The sequence below is a fragment of the Ictidomys tridecemlineatus genome, chromosome 13 (genome assembly GCF_052094955.1).
Source record: "Ictidomys tridecemlineatus isolate mIctTri1 chromosome 13, mIctTri1.hap1, whole genome shotgun sequence".
NCBI classification, from domain to species: Eukaryota; Metazoa; Chordata; class Mammalia; order Rodentia; family Sciuridae; genus Ictidomys; species Ictidomys tridecemlineatus.
This window is the reverse complement of record NC_135489.1, coordinates 89272320-89296792: the sequence shown is the minus strand read 5'-3', so window position 1 is coordinate 89296792 and position 24473 is coordinate 89272320. Positions and strand designations below refer to the sequence as shown.

Sequence of the window (24473 nt, the reverse complement as noted above, 5' to 3'; positions counted from 1 at the left end):
AGATAATGCCTGCGACTCCTAGAGGCCACGGCCAGCTTTGTTTCTCAAACAAGAATCACCAACCCAAACTTTGGATAGAAACCCCAGGTTACACTGTATCACTACTCATCTAGGACAAATGAATTTGTTAGAATGAATCATTCCTAAAAGAGAATAACTGGGAGCCAGGAAATGTAAAACCTGACAACTAAGCAGGAGTGAGTGAGTCTGAAGAGGCCAGCGCAGGATTCCTACCAGTGCTGGAGACAGTCCTCAAATCATAATGATCTCCTGATTCTAGATCCCATCAAAAATCATGACTCAGTACACCTGCTCATGTGAGCCAATAGTCACACCAAGACTGATGTCCTTCACTGAGGAACTCTGAAGGAAGGAAAAAAATGCTTTGGAATAGGTAGTGGTGGATGTTGTGTGACACTGTGAATGTACTAAATGCTACTGCATTACACATGTACTAAATGCTACTGCTACACACATGTACTAAATGCTACTGCTACACACATGTACTAAATGCTACTGCTACTGTATTACACACTTTAAAATGATTATTATGTGAATAAATATAATTGAGAAAAAATGAGTTCATTACTAGCTGGTGAGTATTTAAAAACAAAATAATGAGATGCAGCAACCACGGCATAGAAGTAGCACTAGCCAGGGACGGCATGCATCCCAGCCAAGGCCCGGGCAGGCTGTCCTTCCCTGACGGGTAGGAGCCAAGCACGTCCTTATAGAGTGCCTGGAGAAAGGCTCCCAGCAAGGGAGGGCTCCCTGTGTTTCTTCCTTTACTACTTTTTTTTTAAAAATTTAACTGCACTCTGTGATAACCATCTTATTTTCCCATTTGACACAACGAGTTTACGGTAACTTACTACTTTACTGTATGAAGATACACCTGTTTCCTCAGTCATTATATATGTCCCTTAGCAGTTGGCAGCTACTTTAATAATCATGTATTAAATGAGACAAAGCAGCCAAGGTCTGATGGGCACTCTACAGGTACCTCTGCCTAGACGGAAACAAGTACCACTTACAGCCACGGCCTCCGTCTTCACGTCGTCATTGCTGTCTGGGGCAGTCAGCTCTATCAGCACCGGGCATACTCTGGTCTCCACATCAAATCGCTCAATCAGCTCCTGCTCCAGCAGAGCCAGCAGCGCTGCCTGGCTTGTCTTCCTCACCTGGGCAAACCATAAAGACAAACATGTGCCTGATGTGACAAAACTTGACCACTCCACGTTTACAAATGTGAAGACTTCTCATAAACTTAAAGGAAGACATACTCGCAAAAAAAATTTTTAGCTATTTTCTTCAACTATTACAAAGACGATGTGATAGACTATGTTGTAACAGTGGAACACAAAAGCCATCCTTGTAAAGATGTCACAAAGGTGCACTGACAAACACCTGGGAAGGTACCAAGTGAGAACAAGTACTAGGCAGAAGGGCATTCAAGAGACCTAACGCACTCTGACTCTCAACAATGTCTTATCTAAAATAACTGGGCATTTCTGAAACACAAATAATAAAATTAGGAAAAATAATCCAATGAAAACCCAGGCTGAGCTATTCTACATACATTAAGCTACATAAAATTCCTTTAAGATCAAATAAATGGAACTCTTACCTGATTATTCTGATCTGCAAGATATCTGACCACAATAGGTAGTAAGTATTTGGAAAAAGCATATGGTATGGAAGGGCGATTTTCTTGACAAAACAATGCAATATGAGGCACCTGTTCCATCAGCTCTGCTCGCACTGTTGGTTCTGTTGAAATAACAGCAAGGTGAACAAGTGAGCTGTCTTTGCACTTTCATCCTTAGCAAGGAAAGGACTTACAAAATCATCTTTTCACCCTGCAGTCCTCCTCCAACCACTAGCAGGTCCACTGAGAATAAAGGAGGGATCTACCCAGACCCAGGTGCTACATTTCATAGCATGTACCAAGCATACAATAATTCCTTTCTTTTTCAGTACTGGGTATTGAACCCAGTGGTGTTCAAACACTGAGCCACATCCCTAGACCTTTGTATTTTTTATTCTGAGACATGGTCTTCTTGCTAAGTTGCTCAGGGCTTCAATAAATTGGTAAGGCTGGCCTTGAACTTGTGGTCCTCCTGCCTCAGCCTCCTGAGCCACCGGAATGACAGGCATGCGCCACTATGCCTGTTAGATTCCTACTCTTTCTGCACACTACACATAAACTCCAGATGAAATACAAGTTTCAAACTTGGGAGGGAAGAAAACTCAAAGGACTAAAAGATAATATTAGAAGAAACGTACAGTCTTAAGGTGGAGAAGCAAACACTACCAAAGAACTAACTAAAAAATCAACTAATTCACTTTATAAAAACTTCATTACAGCTGAGTGCAATGGTACACACCTGTTATCCCAGTGACTTGGGAGGCTGAGGCAGGAGGATTGCAAATTCAAAGCCAGCCTCAGCAACTTAGTGAGGCTTTAAGCAACTAGAAAAGACCCTGACTCAAAATAAAATATTTTTAAAAAGGGCTGGGGATGGATGTGGCTCAGGGTTTAAGCATCCCTGAGTTCAGTCCGGTACCCAAACCAACAACGATAAAACAAAGTTTGTTCTCTGTTTCCTAAAATACATAAAAATAAACACTGTATTTACGTGATAAATACTATACATGATAAACATGTCAAAAAGAGTAAATTACATGTGGAATATGAATCTAAGTATCAAAGGCAAAAAAAAAAAGGTAAAGTTTCTGTATTAGACAACATAGGAAAATATTCTCATGACTTTGGAGTCAGGATAAGCTTCTCAAAGAGCACATAAATAGAAAGCCCATAAAAAAGAACTTTTTCTTCCCCAGTACCCTGGATTGAACCCCAGGCCTCATGCAGGCGAGGCAAGCCTAGGACTTCTCTTCTTTAAGAGGCACTATTTAAGAGTAAAAGGTCAGCCAGAGGAGAAAAGATACCTCTAAGACACATAAATGGCCTAAGGATACATAATGGGTATAAAGAATTTCAGGACTGGGGATGTGGCTTGTGTTAGAGCACTTGCCTAGCATGTATGAGGCTCTGGGTTCCATCCCCAGCACTGAAGGAAAAAGATTCACTTTATAAATCTATAAGGAAAAAATCTATAAGAAAAATCCTGCCAATTTAAATAAAGGGGAAGAGACTTTATATTACAAAAATCAAGGTGTCCAACTAGCCAGTAAGCACATAACCAGCACTCAACTTCACAGGTCACTAAAGAAATGCAAGTTAAAGCATGCCCTCACACACCCGAACTCTGCGCAAACAGGTGATGCTGCAGGCTCAGACTGAACACATGCCCAGCAATCTGTAGACAGCTATGCTACTCTGGAAAACACCAGGGCACTTCCATCAGGGTGAGGCTATGCATGTCTTATGACCCAGTGACTCCGTTTCTATGTATCTACGGAGATGTGTGCCTGTGTTCAAAGTAGCACTAACCTATTCTGGAGGCAACCCACGCGCCCACTCCAACCACAGTGGCACTTAGCTGCAGTGTACTCGCAGAGCACACCACTGGTTAAAAAAAATCCACAACAGTCACAAGCAGCAACATGGAGGAGCTTCAGAAACAGAGGCCAGACACAAAATAATCAATGCCCTTAGTGGTCAGATGGTGCCTATCTTTAGGAAAGTGGGCAAAACAGAAATTAGCAGGATACACTGAGGCAGTTTCTAGGATACTAACAGTTTTTTTCTTTTGGTAGTGTGTTACTCTAGGTATTGAAAAAAACAACAACAACAAAAATCTGCTTTAAACGTGTTATTTCTAAAACCCTGGACATGTGCTTTGGACTGGTCTGGATTCCAGATTCATACATGCAGGCACAGAATGAGAACTGCTGCTCCCCACCCAGAATAAACATATATATCTCATACACACAACACCACAGAATCAGTGCAGAGTGATTCCTAGCTGCTAAGGACCCTGGGCCTGGCAGCACAGCTCTGAACCATGAGTGACAATGCCACAATGAAGGTCAAACCACAGCACCAGATCCCTACAAAGACCCATTAATGAGGAACTCACAATCAGAAACTATAAAAACAAAATGATCCCTCAATGGCAAAGCGATGAAGACACAACAGAAGGATAGTAGCACCAAGCACTGCAGCTACACAAGCAACCTGCAGAGGCCTTCACCATTTCAAACACTCGGCTAACATGATGAAAGGAAGTGTAACTGAAAAGAGAATGTAATCAATAGGACAAGAAAAACAGGGTCCTGAGAAGAAGTACCAAGTCTCCTGAAAATGAGAAAATGGAATTAACAGCAATGAAACATTCCAATTGGACAGCAATTGGAAGAGACTCTGCTGAAAGACGTTGTCACAGTGCAGATGGGAGACACAGGACTAAAAAGTCAAACAGTCAGAACCCATGGGAAAGCAACACACTGAACTACGTAGAGTGTTACATCCTCAACCATGTGGAAAACACCTATGCAAACCAGAAACTAAAAAATAAAATCACACACACAAAACTAAGGGAGGCAGCCTGGGAAACACTCCCAGCACTGCATCTTTTCTGACCACTTACCCAATTAGTGCTCCCTTCCTCCCACTCTTCCACCAGCTGGGCTCCAACTCCCTCTGAACAGCCTCCCCTGCTGGCTGCAGACTAGCAAGCTCCTCCTTGGGGACCAGGGGCTACCACCTCCACTTTTCAAAACTCTGCACCCCTTCCCCTCTCTGTATCTCAGCTTTCTATCAAAGTCAACACAACCTGTCTCAAAACTATTTCATTTCAGTGAAAATTATAACTAAAAATGACACTTAATGAGAGCCTCCTAACACCACCCTAAGGCAAGCACATAAGAACAATCTATACACAGATTATTAATAAGCTTAAAAATGTTCTTTCCACCCAATAAGACAATTTTTTAATGTAATACTTATGTAAATAGTTAAAATATCCTCATTAAGTAGAGCTCATCTAAAAATTAAAAGATGAAACTTTTAAGACACCAAAAAAGTTTGTCAGAAATTAAAAATGATAGCATAGTTTTTTTTAAGTTTTAAAATTTACTTTTGGATTGTTTGTAAAATCAAATATAAAAACTACTTAAAACTAAGTATTTACTTAAAATGGTAAGCTTTATGTTATGTATATCTTATCACAATACAAAACATATTTTGAAAAATTTCAGCATCACTATTTTCTAAAGCTCCAATCAAATTCGCCTCTTGTGCAAACTCCTGTCTTTACCGTAAAATACACCAGCCTTAGTTTTACGAAGGGTATTTTACATTTGCCCAAAAATTTTACAGCACCTTCTATCTCTTTTAATTTATTCTAAATTATTTTTTAACATTTCATTAATTTAAAAATATTAAGACATGATGCAAAATAATATTCTTGGGGCTGGGGATGTGGCTCAAGTGGTAGCGCGCTCGCCTGGCATGTGTGCGGCCCGGGTTCGATCCTCAGCACCACATACAAACAAAGATGTTGTGTCCGCTGAAAACTAAAGAATATTAAAAAAATTCTCTCTCTCTCTCTCAGAAAAAAAAAAAAAAAAGAGAGACACACTCTTGAAAAAAAAAAAATTCTTATTTTGATAAGAAATGTCCAAAGTTAAGTAAATGGGTCCAGTATGAACTTAGTAATGGACTTTTTTTTCTTGTTACTGGTGGGTTTGATAATTTACTTAGGAAATCTTCTAACGAAATCTCATATCACTTTAACTTTTCCATTAGTTTTAGAAACACAAATTTGGTAAAAGAAACCTTTCTAGATAACCTATGTCTGTTTCCTCTGCATACACAAACATACCTGAGTCGTCAGCTAATCTGTTAATCCTTTCCAAGACAGCAATGCAATCTCTTTCATCATCACACACTTCCCTCAGTGTATCCAGCAGGCTCCGGGCCACCATTTGTCTACACAGAAAAAGAGAAGCACATAGTGTTCAGGCATCAATAGTTATTATTTAGAATCTTAAAAGACAGAATCCGTATGGTTTCAATAAGCAATTTTTTCTTACTACATTTTAGAACATATGAAACCTGTAATTTCCTAAGTGGTAAATACCAGTATTCATTTCATAGATGAGAATGAATATTTCCCAATATTTTTCATCTTTAACAGAATGGCAAATTTCTAAAGTCAACTGAAAATTCACTTCAGCTATCCTTCGATTATCCTAACAATAAGAAAATATATTCAGTCTTCATTACGTAAAATAATATCTTTACTAGCATGGATTTTGTACATCTATGTTCAAAAATTTGGACAAGGACTTCTTCATTTCCCAGAAAAGTTTGGCGAAGCGGTCTGGACAGCACAGGTAGACAAAGCAAGTGCAAGAAAGAGTGCTCGCTGGCAGTCAGGGCTAGGCCGGTGCCCTGAGTACCAACTGGCACAGAGCAGGCTACGTGGTCTGGTGATGATGACTCCCAGTAAGCAACCTGCAGGATTCCAGAGCATGCCAGCGGCAAGCCGGTCTGGTCTTGGCAAAAAGCAAAGCAAGAGCACTGTGTGTGTCCCAGGATCAAGAGTAACACCTACAGCACAGGTCAGGACAATGTGATCCCTGTAGCCTGGTGGCTCGGACTGTGCACATTATACTGCAGGCTGGGTGTGCTGTCCTCCCTGCTGACACAACCCCCCACCTCCACTTTCAGGTTAATGGAAAGAAGGTGCACACACCTGTTGAACACGTTCTCACTTGCAGCATACTTGTCCAGTCTCCCCAGTGGCGTCAACATCTCATCTTGTGAGACAAAGTCCAGGGCTGAAGGTATAATAATCACATCAGACTCTGAGCTGTAGTCATCCACACCAACTATCAGAGACATCAGAAATACTCCTTACACACTCGGAAACCACAAGCACCCCTCACCTGTGTGCAGCACACACACCGCTGGAGTGGTGAGGAGGATCCCAAGGGACCCTCGGCATCAAGCCAGCAGCACCAGAAGCTGAAGGGTACCCCTTCTTTCTCCAGATGCCATCTCACCACTGCAGCCACAGGGAATACAAGGCCAACAGCTACAGATCACGGGAGGGAACAGGGACCACAGGTGTAAGGACTTACATGCTCGATGGGAACATGTGTACTTGGAAGTGATACACACACAGTCAAACGGGATATGGTGGATTCCATAGCCAAAGGTACAGCTGAGGACTTCGCTCACTAGAGGTAAGCTAAAACCAGCAGTGTACTTACTGTCACTAAACAAGAGCTCACTGAACAGCCTATGCCCAGGACCAGGTTTACGCTGAGGAAATGACCATGGAAACACCATAGCTTCTGCCCTCAAGCACTGATGTGCCTCTGAGAAGACAACCTACTTTAAAATGCATCACAAAGAAGGCAGGTACTGACTGCAAGGCCAGAAACTGCTTACACTGCCAGAAGAGGAGGGAGAACCAGAAGAGAATGGATGAAACTAGCAGAAGGTAAGGGCTTCAAAGACACCAGGCAGACAGAATCTGAAGGCACGACTAACTGGCACCTGCCCATTGAATATGGTACTGTCACCTATCAGGTGTGATTCTTGTGCTATCAAAGTGGAGGAGCCAGACCACAGTCATGGCTGAGAAAAACAATATACAGAGGAAGACAACCAGCTCAAAAGGTGCCCTGCGGAACTGTAGCTATAGAACAATTAGCCAGGACACCCAAGGCTCAACGAAGATTACTTTTTATTTTGTTTAGTTTCTAATATTTTAAAAAGAGAAAGATTTGAAACATGCTTATATGATAAAAGTAAATAGTCAACAAATAAATATAAATCCAAGTGCTGGGGAAAAGGGAATATAACTGATGGGAGAATCTTGAGGCTGAAGGAGATGGAAGCTCGAGATTCCAGTAAGAGCTCCCAACACCAGGTCGTCAGGCCCTGCCTGAAGCACAAGCGCTCCCAGACATCCCCCTCCACGGTGATTAACACCCTCCATTCCTGCCTGTCACCACCTCCGATGTGCTAGCTTGCCTTAACTTTCCATCTGTCTCTGCAGAGCTAGATATGGGCTCCAGGAGGACAGGAATTTTCACCTTATTCACTGCTTTATCTCCAAGAATATTTCCTGGCACAAAGAAACACTTAAGCTTTTCTGCAACCAATCTGTTCATCACTCACAACCAGATTTTATCTTTGCTCCAGGTCTTTGCTCAGGAAAGCAAAAACACCACAACATGAGAAGCACCACAATGCTGCCACATGAGGAATAGAAAAGGCCTCTCATGTCCCAATTAGACCCCACTGTCACTGCTCCGACTGGGCACACCCTCAGTGAGTGATGGAGTGCGGCCCATCGGTTCAATCCCCAGTATGGCCCAAAAAAGGCCTCTTTAAAATGTGAGTGAGTACATGGAATGGGCCCATCTTGTGGCACTGTACTCTGAGCAGTGCACTAAAAGAAGTATTCCACCCCCAAGAAAATGCCATCAGAAAGCCACTACAAAAGGCAGCACTGCCACTTCCAACTATTCCAGTTTGCTAAAATGAAGACAGCTTTTGTATTTAAAGAAACACCCAAACATGCTCTTCTACTTCTGACTAAGGTGGATCATCTAGGACCAAACTGACCCTAACACTTTAAATGGTTTATACAAACAAACAAACAAACAAAACTAGCCATAAGAAAATAGTTTTTGATACTTTTAATCAACGAGGGGAAAACTCACTTTATTTATAGAACAAAGAATGACAGATTACTTATTGATAAGCCAGATGGCAGAGCAACAGACAACAGGCCAGGTGCAGTGGCACACACCTGTAATCCTAGCGGCTAGGGAGGCTGGGGCAGGAGGAACACGGAGTTCAGAGCCAGCCTCAGCAACTTAGGAAGGCCCTAAGCAACTTAGTGAGACCCTGCCTCTAAATAAAATATGAAAAAAGGCTGGGGATGTGGCTCAGTGGTTAAGCACCTCTGGGTTCAATCCCTGATACCAAATATATATATATATTACTAGACAATACCAACTTCCCCATTCTATACCCAACAAACAGAAACCTTTCAAATACAAAATTGACTCTTCTCAGACATGCAAAAGCTGATGTCCTCAATGACAGACATACACCATTAGACACATTTAAATTCTTTAAGCAAAAGGAAAATAATATCACAAGGAAATCTGGATCTACTTAAAGGAGCAAAGAGTATCAGAAATGGTTAATATGTGGGTAATTAAAAATAATAAAAAGCTTCTTTATTTTTGAAATCTCTTAAATTAAGATAAGCGTTTAAGGCAAAAATATGTACTGTCAAGTAAACAGATAGAAATGCCCTGTGGAGCTCAAGGCCAGTGGAGGTAAAGCAGCTCCAGCAGGGGAAGGGCAGCAGCGGGGTGAAGCAGAGCACCATTCGCCTCTGTGAAGAGCAGTGCCCCGGGAAGGCAGATGGTCAAGTTAAGGACCCGTGCCAGTCACAAACTCCAAACAAAATCAACAAAGACAACAGCTAACCAGTCAATAACGACTGTAAAAACTCAACCCAAAAGAAAAAAAGGATAAAGGAAAGAAGTAAGAGAGGGACAAACAGGGGAGCAAGATGAGAGATTTAAGCCCAATCTTAGCATTAAGTACGTTAAGTACAAATGGTCTAAATACCCCAATGAAAAAACAGTGATTGTCACACTGGGTTATGAATAATCCCTAACTGTGTTCATCATTACTTACGGTAAATTTTACACAGCTTCTGATCTGCAACTCACAGCAAAGTACCAGCATTATGAATCAGAGTTGTAAAGGCCACTCAGACACACTCATTCAGGTAAGTTTCCTCCTTTGTACCTAAGACTGTGGAGCCAGCATGACGTCAAAGGCACCTTTATGCAGGCTCTAGAATTCTATGACTATGACCAAATTGTTTCATCAGAGTCTCACATGTGTTAAAGACAAACATTAATAACACTGATTCTGGTCATAAGCCGGGACGGGGGGTGGTGGTGGTGGTGGCAGTGAGGAAGCCGCCTCCAGCAACCACTGTCAGCATCACTGTGTTTAAATGCAGATTCTGAGACCCACACACTGATTGTGTGGCTTCACAGTGAGGCCCTGAGCATTTATTTTTAATAAATACCCCATTAAATTCAAATGTGAACTGCTCAACTACATTTGAGAAACACACTCCTAGATGTAACAGAATTGTGCTTTGCTTCAACCTTTTTGTCACAGTCTGTCAATCATGGTTGACCACTCTTCTATACAGGAGCGTTCCACTCTGGCACAGACCCTGGTGACAAAGGTCTACTTCTACTTCCCAATACATTGCCCCTGCCAACATCCACAGAATCACAGAATCACCCTGGCTTGACATCCTTCCTGTCCTAGGTCAAGCTGACTAAGACTATGGACCTCACCCCTATGGAGTCCACAGGCTTTGATCACCACTGCTACAGAATGTACCTGTAAGTCTTACCCAGCCTCAATCAAACATCTGCCCCAGGTTACAAAGAGAAATTCAGAAATAAGCAATTTAAAAACTATCGTCACCACTGAAAAAACTCTGCAGCACACATGCCTTAAGGAAGGAAGGAAGCCTTGTGTAGCACAGAGGGAAGACACCATTTGTAGTAAGGTCCCTGCAGCTTATTCAAAGTATATGTTAATTTCAATGAATTAGAGATGCAGATTGCAATCTTAGGACTAATCTCTAAAACATGCAAGAAGTACAACTAGAAAGCCAACAGAGGAATTAAAATGAATACTGAGTTAGAGAAGGTTTCCAAGTCAAGACAATTCTTGGAAGATACACTAGAGCTTGCCAAACAGGACAGAGGGCAGGAGGAAAACATTCTAAACAGAGAAAGTCCAAGAAAGTCGAGGAGAACCATTTCATGTTTGAAAAATTACAAGGAATTTGGTATAGATTTTTTTTTCTTTCTTTTTTAACATTCCCTATACAAGTTGGTATAGATTTTTTCTAAGCAACAACTTAACTAATGTCAACCTTTTTTGAGCAATAGACAATTCTGGATAACACATGTATTCAATTAAGATAAAATTTCACTAAAATCACCACTTTTTTCAGTTGCATTATTTTTATTTGTTCTTTTTAGTTACACAAGACAGTAGAATCTATTTTGATACATTAATACAAGCCTGAAGAGTCTTGCTTGATATCTTATATCTTACTAGGATCCTAGTCTTGTGGATATAAATGTTGGTGATCCTCTGTGGTGGATTCATATATGTACACAGGAAAGTTATCAGATTGATTCCACTGTCCTTCCTGATCCTAACTCTCCTCTCCTTCCCTTCATCTCTTATTTTTTAAAAATTAAACAAAGATTATGTATTTTCCAAGCCAGATGACTGTCTTTCCACCACATTCCAAAAGGATTCCAGGCCTCATTTCCCAACACTCCTTTCCAACGGCCTTGCCAAGCAGCAGAGGGCGGAAGGCAGGACCTCAGGAAGGCCTGACTCCCCCACCACCCTCCCACCCCCGCGGAACACACACCATCAGCAGCACCACAGCTCTGCATGAGCATGCCTCTTTCTCTCCCTTGCCAAACGTGCCCAGATAGATGACAAATTCAAACTGGTGCTATGCTCACTCAGTGAAAAATTTCAACCCACCATTTTTAAATCTTAAGAGTTCTTTTAGAAGATGGTTCCAATCCATTCTGTTAAAAGTGCCCAGAGCTGCATCAACAAATCCACTTTCCTTCCTACCACACACACACTTTGTGTACTCCACAATGCCAAGTGGGGGAGAAGGGATGCCAGCTACCATGAGAACAAAGGAGAAAATGGGACACTTGCCCCATCTCACTAATGGTGCATGTGCTTAGGAGCAAGAGGAGCACGGGTGCCAAAGGGGGTCTGCCCTCACAGCTTCAGTCCCTGCAGTCTCCTCATCTGGCATGACGGGCTTCTGTCCAACACTCACGGCTCTTACGTCTCACCTACTTCATCCACTATTTCTGACTCAACTACAGAAACAGTGCTACAGAGGTGACATGAAAAATGGGCACAGCACTCATGAACACTGCCATCTATGCTACACTTGGAGCAACAGAGGGCACAGGGCTTTTTCCTGTCACACTGAACTTATAGCCCAAGCTACTGGTCCTTGAAGCAACTGCGCAAAGGTGCCAAGACAGCTCTACTCTGCCCCGTTCTCTCTTGCTCCTATGTGTGGGTATGTGGGTGGGAGGGAGATGAACCTAAAAGTGCCCTATCTGTGAGCTACATTTTGGGTTGTCTTTTTTTTTGGTACTGAGGATTGAGCCCAGGGGTGCTTAACTGCTGAGTCAAATCTTCAGTCTCTTTTTATGTTTTATTTAGAGACAGGGTCTTGCTTGCATTGCTAAGGGCCTCACTAAGTTGCTGAGGCTGACCTGAATCCATGATCCTCCTGCTTCAGCCTCCCAAGCTGCTGGGATTACAGGAGTGCACCACAGTGCCCAACCTTTCTAAAAATTTTTTGAGACAGGGTCTTGAGAAGTTGCCAAGGCTGGTTCTGAACTTGTAATCCCTCTGTTTTGGCCTCCCAAACTGCTGGGATCCCTCTTACGTGAGTCTCTTCTCAAAATTATTATTCACCAAAGTTAGAGGTTCAAAAAAGCCCTTCCCATTCCCATCACATTATTTATATCAATACAATTTCTCAGTGCTTATAACCCTTAAAATGTGAAGTTAAAAACTGATGCTAAATATTGTCTCATTCTAAACAGTAAATCCTATTCATCTATCAATTCATAATTAATTTTTTAAAAATCTTATCCATTAGATGACTTTTCAATAAAATTTTGCTTTCAACAAAATTATGTGTAATTTGTATATGTTCTGGATGATCAACTTAGTAGTAATGGAAGCTTAATAAAAAGAAATTTTAAGTTCAATGGCTACAAGGACATTCAAATGTTAAATTTTCCTCTGTATACCTATTTTTGGTACAAATAAACATGGTAGGCAATCACAAGTCTCGGCCTAAGCAGATTAGGGTCAGAGTGTGAGTGGGTGGGAAGGGGTCAAGAAGAAAGAGAACAACGGGAGGTGGCAAAGCAGGGAGTGTGCTGGGGACGGTAAACACGGTAGGCAGAAATGTTCCTGAACCCGCTCTGGAGTTTACATCCCGTTTCAAAGGGACACTACTGTTATTTTTACAATATCAATATTTGAAATACACTGAAAATTACATACTTTGTGAATATAACCTTGGAAAATCCTGGGTATCAACTTGACAATGTATGTGTGACACAGAGTTTTCAGATGGTTTAGGAAACATGCGGTAACGTTTGGAGACCACTGTCCTAGGACAGCAAGTGCCTGCTCCACCCATCTCCGGGCGCTCCTCATGCCAACCCCACTCACTCCCACATTCCTGCACTCCCCAGCCCTCCATCCTACCCACTGGCCGAGTAGGACAGGCCTCCTCAAGCTCTCTCTCCTGCTGGCGTCAACTGCCTTCTGGCTTTGTGTGGTGTCATCCATCCTGCTCTGGCCGCTCTAGCCTCTTCTGTTTAAATGTACCTATTACAAATACCTCACAGGACATTCCTACTCCAATTAAGACTTTTCCTCTGGGGCTGGGGATGTGGCTCAAGCGATAGCATGCTCGCCTGGCATGCGTGTGGCCGGGGTTCGATCCTCAGCACCACATACAAACAAAGATGTTGTATCTGCCGAAAACTAAAAAATAAATATTAAAATTTCTCTCTCTCTCTCTTTGAAAAAAAAAAAAAAGACTTTCCCTCTCCATTCCTGCAGCCTTGAGAGCCCTTGAGGTTTATTTTGCCAGCCACAGCAGTGTTTAGTTTGTTTTCTCTTTTTCTTCTGCCACCACTAACCCACTCCTCAATACAATTCCCTAAAAAAATCCAATTTAATGTTTATTACAAAGGCAGCAGATTCATTTAATATCAATGGAAGATGCCCACAGAGGTGCTTGGAGAGTCAGGGTCTCTCTAACACACTTTAACCCTCCTGTCACTCACAAGTGCATCAGCACATTATGCCTTTGACAAGTACCACATCGAAGGAAACCGAGGAATCTGTACACGTCACTTTCACCATGCTTGATCAGAACACCCTTTTATCCCCCACATAATGGCTGATGATATCCTATCAAACAGGAAAAGGTTGAGGCTCTGTCCTCCCCTTCAATTTTTTTGCCTTGATACTGATAAGACCACAATCAATCCATCAAATGTTCTCTTTCTGAAGTCTTTACAAATAAACATACCAAGAAATGAATAGGGAGGAAGGACAAGCTCTCCTGCAAAGCAGAAGGACTGGGGCAAGATTCACTGTAGGAACAGGGTAGTCCCCAGTGTTGGAACCTTCACAGGGGAGAAGGGTGGCATACATCACCTCAACGTCGCCAGTAACAGAGAAGCAGCCCTTAGTGCCTCTGACCAAGGGAGACTACTGAGAAACAACTACAACACTTATACCTGTGCTGTCAAAAAGTGAAAAGAGGCACAGCCTAAATCAAATCTGGAGGAAACACATAAACCCAGTGGACTTCAAACATATCAGTATGAGTCAGGCATGGTGGCACAGGCCCGTCATCAGGCTCCTCAGGAGGCGGATGCAGGGGGATCTTAAGTTCAAGGCCAGCCAGGGCAACTGAGGGAAAACCTAAGAGTGGGGATGTACTTCAGTGGAAGAGTGCTCACCTAGCAAGCGAGGCCCTGGTGCCCACCCCTGGTACTGCCAAAATAAGTGAATACATTTTTAAAAAATTAAAATTTCATTATTTAAAATTAAGTTTATGGCCTTACCTAATGTGGCCAGAAAAAAACAAGATTCATTGAAGCAAATGTGTACTGAAAGTTCACTGTTTGCCGGGCACTGTGCTGTGGGTAAAATGAAACGTGGAGGCCTGGATTCTCCAGTATAGGAAGAGGGGGTAGATCTCGGACAGCAGGACAGCTGGCCTCCTGTTCTTATGAATAAAGTCTGACCAGAAGACACGCAGGCTACTCATTTACATACTGCCCAGAGCTGCTCTGGCCATTCGGCAGATCTGAGTAGTTACAACATAAACCATGTGGCCCACAAAACTGAACTATTCATTCTCTGTCCCTTTATAGAACTTTCCAACGCTGGTCTAGTGTTATAGCAGAGACCCAATTGAGTCTTTGCTGGGGGAAGAAAAATTAATAGAAAAGACAAAAATGTGAAGACCAGTTCAGTCCTCACCAAACACAGCCTTAAGCAACAGGCATGTCAAATTTAGTTTGTACTTTGGAACAAATAATGTTTACTGGAATTCCTTCCTTCAAATATAAATGCTAAAAGTTACTAAATCCTTAGAAATTATCTTTATAAGCAAGTACAAAATTGTCCTTTATGTTCAATCTCACAAGTAAATTTACAGCAGGAATCTTTTTTTTTTTTTTTGATTGAACTCAGGACACTTAACAACTGAGCCATATCCTTTTTATTTTTTTATTTTGAGACAGGATCTTGCTAAGTTTTTTTTTTTTTTTTTTGGTGGTGCTGGGGTTTGAACCCATGCATGCTAAGCAAGCACTCTACCAACTGAGCTATATCCCCAGTCCAAAGGACCTTGCTAAGTTGCTGAGGCTGGTCTTGAACTTGCGATCCTCCTGCCTCTGCCTCACAAAATAGTTTCCTATGGTATAGTTTACCTCCTTGTCCAGATGTTCTGAAGTATGATTTAGTCAAATATTAAGTCAACCTCAGATCCAAAGTGCTAAAAACAAACAAAAAAAAAACTGGCCTGTGTACTAAACCACACAGATTTCATTATTTCCCAAATAATACAGCCTAACAACTATTTACATAGCATTTACATTGTATTGGGCATCTGGAAATGATTGAAGTCATACAGGAGGATGTGCACAGATAATGGGCAAATCTGGCATTTGATAAAAGGGGCCTGAGCATTCACAGACTTGGTATCCAAGGGGGTCCTGGAAACAATCCTGATAGATTCTGAGGGACAAACATACAATAAGTAAATATAAAGGGCAGTGGCATGTTTATTTTCCAACTGGTTACCAAGGTCATGTTTTCTAAACCCTGTGATACAGAAGTATGCAGCCTATCAAAGGCCTGTACGTGTGGATTTTACAAGCATGTCCTTCGTTCCCTTCAGAGAGAATGGTTTCCTTATAGTCTTAATAATCCAATCATTTTGGTTACAAAGACTCTTTCTTCTTTACCTTTTTGTTGTTGTTCTGGAGAACCGAGGGCACTTTATCACTGAGCTACATCCCCAGCCCTTTCTATTTTTTATTCTGAGACAGGGTCTTGCTAAGTTGCCAGGCTGGCCTTGAACTTGTGAACCTCCTGCATCAACCTCCCAGGTTTCTGGGGATTACAGGTATGTGCCACCACATAAACCCTTTCTTCCCTAGTAGTTCAAATATAAAATTTGAACTATTCAGGACCAAATTACCATCAATCCCCAATAAATAAAGTCTTGAAAAAAATGAGTTATTTCTACCAAAACAAATTTTATATTTAAAGAAAAGATGATAATGAATCTTAATTTAAATTCAGATCCTAGCAGTAACATTTTGGCATGATCACTTAAAGTAAGTACCCTACCTGCCTCTTCTTTCCCCTGAAAGTTCATGTTTGAGGGCTGAATGAAGCTGCAGTGTTGCGGGGTGGGTATGCACAGGATGCTGTACCTGCTGTGGTGGCTGATGAATAATTAATAATACTTATTCAAAAAGCCACTGTAACTCATCAAACTGAAAAACTAAAAGAGAAAAAAAAACATCGAATCCTCTCAATAAACATAGAATAAAGTATTCAACAAGTATTCATTCCTACTTTCCTTAAGCTATCAACAAAGACAGGGAAACTTCTCAGCCTAATAAAGGGCCTCTGTGATAAAACAATAAGTTAAAACAGAAAACTCAAAACTTCTGCTCTTCTAACTGCACCATTAAGACAATGAAAAGACAAGTCGCAGATATGGAACTTGTCTGAGTATCTGAGAAAGGGCTTGTATCTGGATATATAAACAACTCTAAAACTTGGGAAGGTGTTCCAACAAAACCAGGAGCTAAAGATGTGGAAAGGCACTTTACCAAAGCAACAGACAGCAAATGAGCACATGAGAAGACAGACATCATTAGCCATTAATGAGAAGCAAATTCAAACCTCAAAGAAACCTCGCACTGAGCAGAAGGGCTGGAATGAAGGCTGCCGGAGAGAGCAGCCAGGGAGGGAGGACCTGCACACTGCCCTGCGGATGGAACCTGACGTGACCATCATGGAAACAGTCGGACAACTTCCTAAGATACTCCTGGATACAAACCCAAGAGAAGGAACACACACATCTACGTAAAAAACTGGACATGAAATGTGTACAACAGCTTGATCTGTAATAGTCAAAAACCAAAGCCAATCCAAAATCCATCAATATTTCATGACATAAAACAGCTGGGGAACATTAAGCACCTTGTTCAGGATTATAAGAGATTACACAGCAGGGCCAGAATGTGACTCCCAGGTCTAAAGGTCTAAAAAGCCAGTGCCTTTTCCTTCCACAGACCCAAACTGCGATAGCGCCACAATTACTGCCTGGAAGACGCTCACCGCCAATCTTGGTATCAATCAGGCCAGCCATCAAGCTTGTTCCCAAGTCCAGGGAGCTAAGAAGCCAAGACACTGAAGATAGCAGAGTCAGGACACGACTGTGGGAGGAAGAACAGTCAGGTGATCAGCCCACTCAACGACCTCTGCTAAAAGCAGGCAGGTGCCAGGCGCTCCTAAGAAGCTATAGGGAATACTGATCTTTCACTGTGCAGGTCCAAAAGCCATGTGTCAACCTCCTTTGTGCGTCCGACATCACATTAGGGTCATTCTCAGATACAAGGGAAAAGCAAAGCAATTTACAGCAATTAAAAAAAAAAAGATGTAGCCAGGTAAGCAGGTACATGCCTGTAACCCTAGCTACCTGGGAGGCTGAGATGGGAAGATCACAAAGTCAAGGTCAACCTGGGCAATTTAGCAAATCCCTGACTCAAAATAAAAATTAAAAAGGACTGGGGATATGTTGTAGCTCAACAGTAGAGCACCCCTGGGTTCAATTCTCAATACTGCAAAATAAAAGAAAAAAAAAAAGAAAGGTTAATGTAAATGTAGATATAAGGTAATATCAGTTTAATTAAAAAAAATACAAATTCTCTGTTTCGATGAAAGACTGAGGCAAAAGAACCAGAAATAATAAACCAGTAACCAAAGAAATGTGGCGACTTCTGAACTTCACCTACAAGATTGTTCATTCACAGGCAAGAACAAAAACTCTACGTGTAGTTTCAGTATTTTCTTTATTGTTTTTGGTTATATAGCTACAAACCCATGTATAGTTACAAAAGTTTCCCCTCCTTTTTTAAAAATTTTATGTCAGGAATTATTAGCCCTTTAAAGCATCATTAATGATTTTATACACAGATGGTCACCACTAAACCATTTTTAAATTTTTTTTTAGGTGAAAATGAACCCAATAACTTTATTTATTTTTATGTGGTTCTGAGGATGGAACCCAGTGCCTCACATGGGAAAGGCAAGTGCTCTACCACTTGAGCCCAGCTCCAGCCCCCACCACCACTAGACCATTTTTAGAGCACTCTTTCCTAGGCCATCAATCATATTACCTCTAAGACTTCTCCTGTCTCATCTTTTAGCAGCAAACAAAACATGTCACCAAGTCTCATTGCTCACTCTCTCAAATCCCTGCTTAAGAACACCTAAACATCATCATGCTCAAGAGCACCTCTGGGAGTTTTGGTGATTCTCTGGCCACTACTGGACACAGTCACATTTTTCTACTTCTCAGCTCCCCCAGTGGCAAGGACTGTAGGAAGTTCTTTGGAACTGTTTTCTAAAAGTAGCTGGAGGGCTAGCCAGGCATGCTGGCGCAGGCCTGTAATCCCAGGGACTCAGGAGGCTGAGACACAAGGATCATAAGTTCAAAAGCCAGCCTCAGCAACTTGGCGAGGCCCTAAGCAACTGAGACCCTGTCTCTAAATAAAATACAAAAAGAGAATGGGATATGACTCTGGTTGAGTGCCCCTGAGTTCAATCCCTGGGGGGGTGCAGGGAGTAGCTAGAGGGCTAAAGACCAGGCACTGGATCAGAGCAGTGACCTTCAGTAATCTGTCATTACTGAAGGTAATGACCTCGGGATTTGTCATTCCTGTACTCCAACATTGCCCTCAAACAAGAAAATCAGAGCAATATAAAGAGATTCCAAAACTTCAACAATAAAACAGTCTGTGGGATGGCATGTTTCATAAACAGCTTCAAAAGCTCATCAACATCATGCCTAGTTACTCTAACATAAAAGTTAAGAAGGACTAAATAAGCTGTATTATTCTCAACCTCCATTGACTCTCTTCTCTCTAGGTAACTAAACTAAACCCCACACAGCATCTTGGAATACTTCATAAGGGCCTTTAAAATATGGCCTCAAGCAAACTGCCTATGTGACAGGTTGGGCTGCTCAATGTTGTAAAATGTGAAACTTGAGAAGAGATAATATTTTAGATACAATATTTAAAATCAGAAGGCCTGGATTACAATCATCTGAATTTAGGAGTTTTGTTCCTTGAGAAAATATTGTAGTCCCTTTGGGTATTAATTGATGTATTTACCAATATTAGAATACCACAGTCTATACATCACAAGATGGCGGGAAAAAATAATCTGTGCTTGAAAGTCTCCATAACTACTAAGTGTTAATATGACCATTCTTCTAAAGTTTTAATTTTAATCAGACTCCTTCAATGAGATTATTTTATAAACATCAGCTCATCAAATCTTACTGTATGTTAAGTCCTTGCTCTATCACTTTAGACATCTAGCAACTTCAATATAAACTGAAATTGAATTTTGAAAAGCTGACAATATAAAATTTGAGTATCTTTTCTTAAAAGTCTATCTACAAATTTGTATTGCTTCCTATTATTCAAGGAACAAAAATCATAAAAATGACATTTTATCCAACACTGAAATTTGCTGAGACATGTACTTAAATGAAGTCTCTGGCCTGCTTTCACTTTGAAATTCAAAGTACATTTCATGATACAGTACTGAAAATAATCACTTTAGGGTTTTGGGTTTTTTTTGTTTTGTTTCATTTGTTGTTTTTCTTCGATGCTAAGAACTGAATACCCAGTGTCTCAAGCATGGTAGGCTAGTGCTCTACCACTGAGCCATACCCTCAGTGAAAAATATCACTTTTCAACTTAAAAAAACCCTAATTTTACTATGCCTAATGATAATTTTATGGCTTTTTGGAGGCTGGGGATATAGTTCGGTGGTACAGCATTTGCCTACACCTGTTAGGTGGAGTTCCATTTCCAGAACCACCAAACCACAAAAAACAAAACAAAACTTCATGGCTTTTTGCTATATAATACAATACATCCATTTTTTGATTCTTAGGATTGGGGGACTTTTTTCTTCACAGCTATCAACCAAGCCAGTCTTTAACCAACCCTCTTCCCCACTCCAGACTTTAGAGACTTTAGAAACAAATCAAAACACCTGACCTGAGGCTAACTCAGGCCTAGCAATGCTTCCCCTGTCAAGATCTGGACTCCACCACGTCCTTTTGGGATCCACAGCTACAGTAACCTGTACAACAGAAGTGTTCTCTTCCACTTGCATTTAAGGCAGGTGACCAGGCTCTAGAACTGGATCAGACAATCATTTCTTTCCAATCCAAGGGTCAACTTAGAACAGGCCTGGCTGGATGGAAGAGTGAAACACATGCTACCTTGGAGGCTGGCCTTCCCCCTGGCACTGGCGGAGAGAAACTCACCCATGGGCTCCAAGCCAACTCCACTCTCCACTCTCTGCCTCTGCTTTCTATGGCTCCTCTGGGTTCCCAAGCTGTTTTATCCCCTTACCAACCATCGTGCCCTCTATGCAGACACTATGGCCTCTTTCTATCCCCTCACAACAGGAGGCAAGGAGTCCTGTAAACCTCCTTAGGCTCAAAGATCCTCTGCCCCCGAGTATTCTGGGTAAAGGTATTACCTGTAAGAATTTTAGCAACTGAGAAAAATGAGCAATTTCTCTAAAACAATTTTCAACAAAATTGTAAATATGCAAATAATTCGTGCCTTCCAACAAATACCTAAATTTTTATCCTGAATTAAAGTGAACATAAAACAGAACCTAAAAAAAGTTCAGTGCAAGCTGTGGCAGCATTTATATCAATTCTGTTAAGTTTGACATCAGTAACTCCTTCTCTGCTTTTCCTCTATGCTAACCTTGCTCTTTACTCAGAATGGCAAACACAAGAGTCGCTATTTACCCAGGTAGTTCTAAGTGCCAAAGGCGTTAAGTCCAGTCCTGTCGTGAGGACTCTTACAAATTAGGGGATATTTTTCATGCCCACTTACAAGAGTGAAATCTAAGTACTGTGAGGTTGCCTGAGCTGCCCAGTCTGCCCAAAGTAGCACGGCTCAGACTGCAACAAGGCTGTCTGGCTCTAGTCTGTGTGGTCACTGCACAGCCTCTGGGGCCTTCCTGACAACCGTTTATAACCCACTAGGGGCTCAGGCCGTGGCCATCCTGTTCAGGGCCCATGTTTCCCAGGACAGCCTTCCCCTCTAGGCTGGGTGGAACTGCACCTCATCCTTCAAAGGGTGCATGACCATGACCCCTGAGGTCAAATGAACACTGGGAAGTTCTGCTAGTGTCAGTCTTAAATACCTGTTGAATGAATGAATCTTTCATTTATAAGGTCTCAACACGAGACTAAAAAGCCCTGTCTTGAGGCAACATAACGCGGGCCCCCTCTCCAGTCCCCACCTTGCAAGATACCTGAGAGCATATCTGCCTGGGCTCACCCGCAGGTGAGTGACCAGGGAGAACAGCACCGGACCGGTCCCTCCGCTCCCTGTAAGAGGCCATCAGGGAAAGGCCCACCCACCAGCGGCTTAGCACGGGATGTTCGGATAGGATTCCCTTTCTTCAAAAAAAAAAAAAAATACCAACTCTTTGCTGGGGTCTCTCTAGACCGTAAAGCTCTCCCTTACCGCACTTTGACAACCAGAGTCTCAGGAGCCACGGCTAATGGAGGCCAGGGAAGCCCAGGAAGGCCAGGGCCGACCCGGGCACCGAGGGCGCGGCAGGACGGCGACCTCTTTGGCCTCGGTGCGGGCGCGGCCTCGGGGACCCGCACGGCGACGCCGGGCGTCCCCTGGCCCCCATCTATCGCGGACCTCGACGGCAACTAGAACGCCCTGCGACAGCGCGGCCGGCCCTTCTTTGTCCCCGCTGTCATCAATCCGGACACGTCGCGCGGCTCGGAGAGCACGAAGGGCGGCGGCGCCCTCGGCCGGCTTCGCCGTGGCCCGGAAGCCGCGTCGGGACCCGGACCCTCCCCACACGGAAAGCCACCCTCAAGCCCGAGCCCTGAGGGGACGGCGACCGGGCCAGGCCGCGCTGCGGGCGACAGGGCCAGGCCGCGCTCCAGGCCCGACCCAGGCTGAGGCGGCGGCGGGGAGGCGGCGCCGGCCGCGGCGGGCGGAAGCGAGCGCGGCGTCTCCGGTCTCCCGCCGCTGCCCCGGCGTCCCAGTCCCCCGCGGTCCCCGCGTCCCCGCCGCCGTCCCCGCCACCCCGCGTCCCCCCGCGTCCCCTCCCGCCCGCCGGCCGCCCGCCGGCCGCCCGCCCGCCGCGCTCCCCGTCCCCGCGGGCCGCGCCACTCACACGCGTCCGCGTCCTCCGGCAGGTCCTCCTGGAGCAGCGAGAGGTCTGCGAGGAGAGAGAAGCCGGTCAGCGCCGCCCGCCGCCCGCCCCCGGCCGCGGCCCCGGGACCCGCCCGCCCGCCGGCACGTACCCGCCATCTTGCTCGCTCCGCGGCCGCCCGGGGCCCGCGACGCGGCGGCGCGAGCCGGAGCCGGTGGGCGCGGGCAGCCAGGCGGCGGCGGGGACGGCGCGCGAGGCGGGCTCGGGCTCGGGACGCCGCGCCGCCGCCTCCCGCCCGCTCGCACTTGTGTGCGCGCTCCCGCTCGCTCGCTCCCGCCCGCGGCGGCGCGCACCCTCTGCCTGGCGGCGCGCGCACAGCTGCGAGCGCGCGAGCTGCCGCCCGGCGTGCGCGCCCTCCGCCCGCTGCCCTGCGCCCCGCCGCGCGGGCTTTGTTGGGTCACGGCCGCGCCGTCCCCGGGCCCTGCGGCGGCTCCCGGGCGGCTTCGGTCTGCGGGCCCAGGAGGCGCCGCCCTGTTAGTCCGCCCCCGACCCCTCCGCCGGCCGGCCCCTCCCCGCGGAGCCCCTCCCCGGCCACCCCAGCTCCCTGCCTTCCGGAGCCCCCTTCCTCGATTTCCCTACTGAGCCTGGGTCCTTGAGGCCCGGCCGCACGCGTCTGCCAGGCCTGCGGGAGAGCGCAGGCGTGCTGCCCAGTGCTGCCCAGTGCTGCCCGTGGGCCCCGCGAACCTGCTCACCTCTGCTGCCCCGGAGTTGCGCATGGAGCTGTGATTCGCTTTTTTTTTTTTTTTTTTTTTTTTTTTTTTTGGTCTTTTAAGTCATTTTGGCAGCACTTTCTCAGCTGAAACCTGTGTCCTACACTTTATTATTCCTATCGTTTTAAAGGAGCTAAGCTAAGCGACTGGCTTACACTTAGTGGCACAAAGGAGGCTATAGCCAGGTTTGCTGACTCCTTTTCACTGCCCTTTCTTTGACTCTAGTCTAAATCCGGCTCCGGAGGTTTCCAGAATGGTACTCCGCCAGAGTGGAGCACAAACCCCTGCCCGCCCTTCAGGGGGCCTGTTCTCTTTTTTAAAAGAGAGAATTCTAAATCATCAGTGTGCGCTTTTCTGCACTGTAGCCTTAACTAAGGACAGTGCATTGGGATTTAGTGGCATTGAGGCATCAGATACTAAGGAACCAGATCCTTTGAAATGCATAAAAATCTGTCTAATAAAAAAGGGGTTCCGCACAGCTATTTCAACAGATTTCCTCTCAGCTGTCGCAAGATAGAACACAGATTGTATGGTATAAAAGTTCAGAGTGATAAAAATGAAAATGGACTCAACTCCAAGTATAGAATAATTAAAACTAAAGGCCAAACTTTCATATTTCTCTCCTTCCTTACAGAATGTCCTTATTGAATTCAGCTGACGCTAACTCAAAATGGCAAGGACTTGGAAATTCAGGAACTGTCCACAGCAGCCACCGGAGGGGGACTCAATCCCTGAGAGTTCCCTGCTACCTAGGAGAGACCAGGGAGAAGGAGAGGCCACCTGGCTCTTGACACTACCTAGTGATCTTGCATAACACAAACTCCACAGCCTACTCTGCTTCAGCCACCAGGTGGTCAGGAGACCACCACACAGTCTTGATATTCTCCCCAGCTAAGCCAGACTTAGAATTCTCAGTGATCAAGAGAAAATAGAAACTCTATGCCAAGTGCTAGCCCAGGATGTGGGGTGGCTGGCTCTGCTGTGGGAGCTAGGCCTCAGCAAGTCTGGCCTTGGTGACCTCCAGTAAGGGGGCAGCAAAGGCAGAAAACAGGGGTTACTTCCCTGTCCCTTGAAAGCTCTGTGTTCCATTG

General features: G+C 44.2%; 1 protein-coding gene across 13 annotated transcripts in view; it reads right to left on the bottom strand.

The window, feature by feature from the left end:
- The window catches only part of Ppp4r1 (protein phosphatase 4 regulatory subunit 1), a 50931-nt gene extending 27528 nt beyond the window's left edge, over nucleotides 1-23403 (bottom strand). The window contains exons 1-6 of one of the 13 annotated variants that reach the window (XM_078030457.1): nucleotides 23252-23340; nucleotides 22634-22678; nucleotides 6669-6804; nucleotides 5793-5899; nucleotides 1628-1770; nucleotides 1035-1181 (exon numbers count right to left, since the gene is read on the bottom strand). In XM_078030457.1, coding sequence (XP_077886583.1) covers nucleotides 1035-1181; nucleotides 1628-1770; nucleotides 5793-5899; nucleotides 6669-6727 — 456 coding nt within the window. In that variant the 5' untranslated portion in view covers nucleotides 6728-6804; nucleotides 22634-22678; nucleotides 23252-23340. Of the gene's footprint in view, nucleotides 1-1034; nucleotides 1182-1627; nucleotides 1771-5792; nucleotides 5900-6668; nucleotides 6805-6861; nucleotides 9074-16501; nucleotides 16691-17503; nucleotides 18041-21745; nucleotides 21771-21960; nucleotides 22398-22633; nucleotides 22679-22763; nucleotides 23149-23251 lie in introns of those variants that run through there. The other 12 variants (XM_078030458.1, XM_078030453.1, XM_078030456.1 and 9 more) reach the window with 12 other exon arrangements.
- Between the last annotated feature and the right edge of the window lie 1070 nt (nucleotides 23404-24473).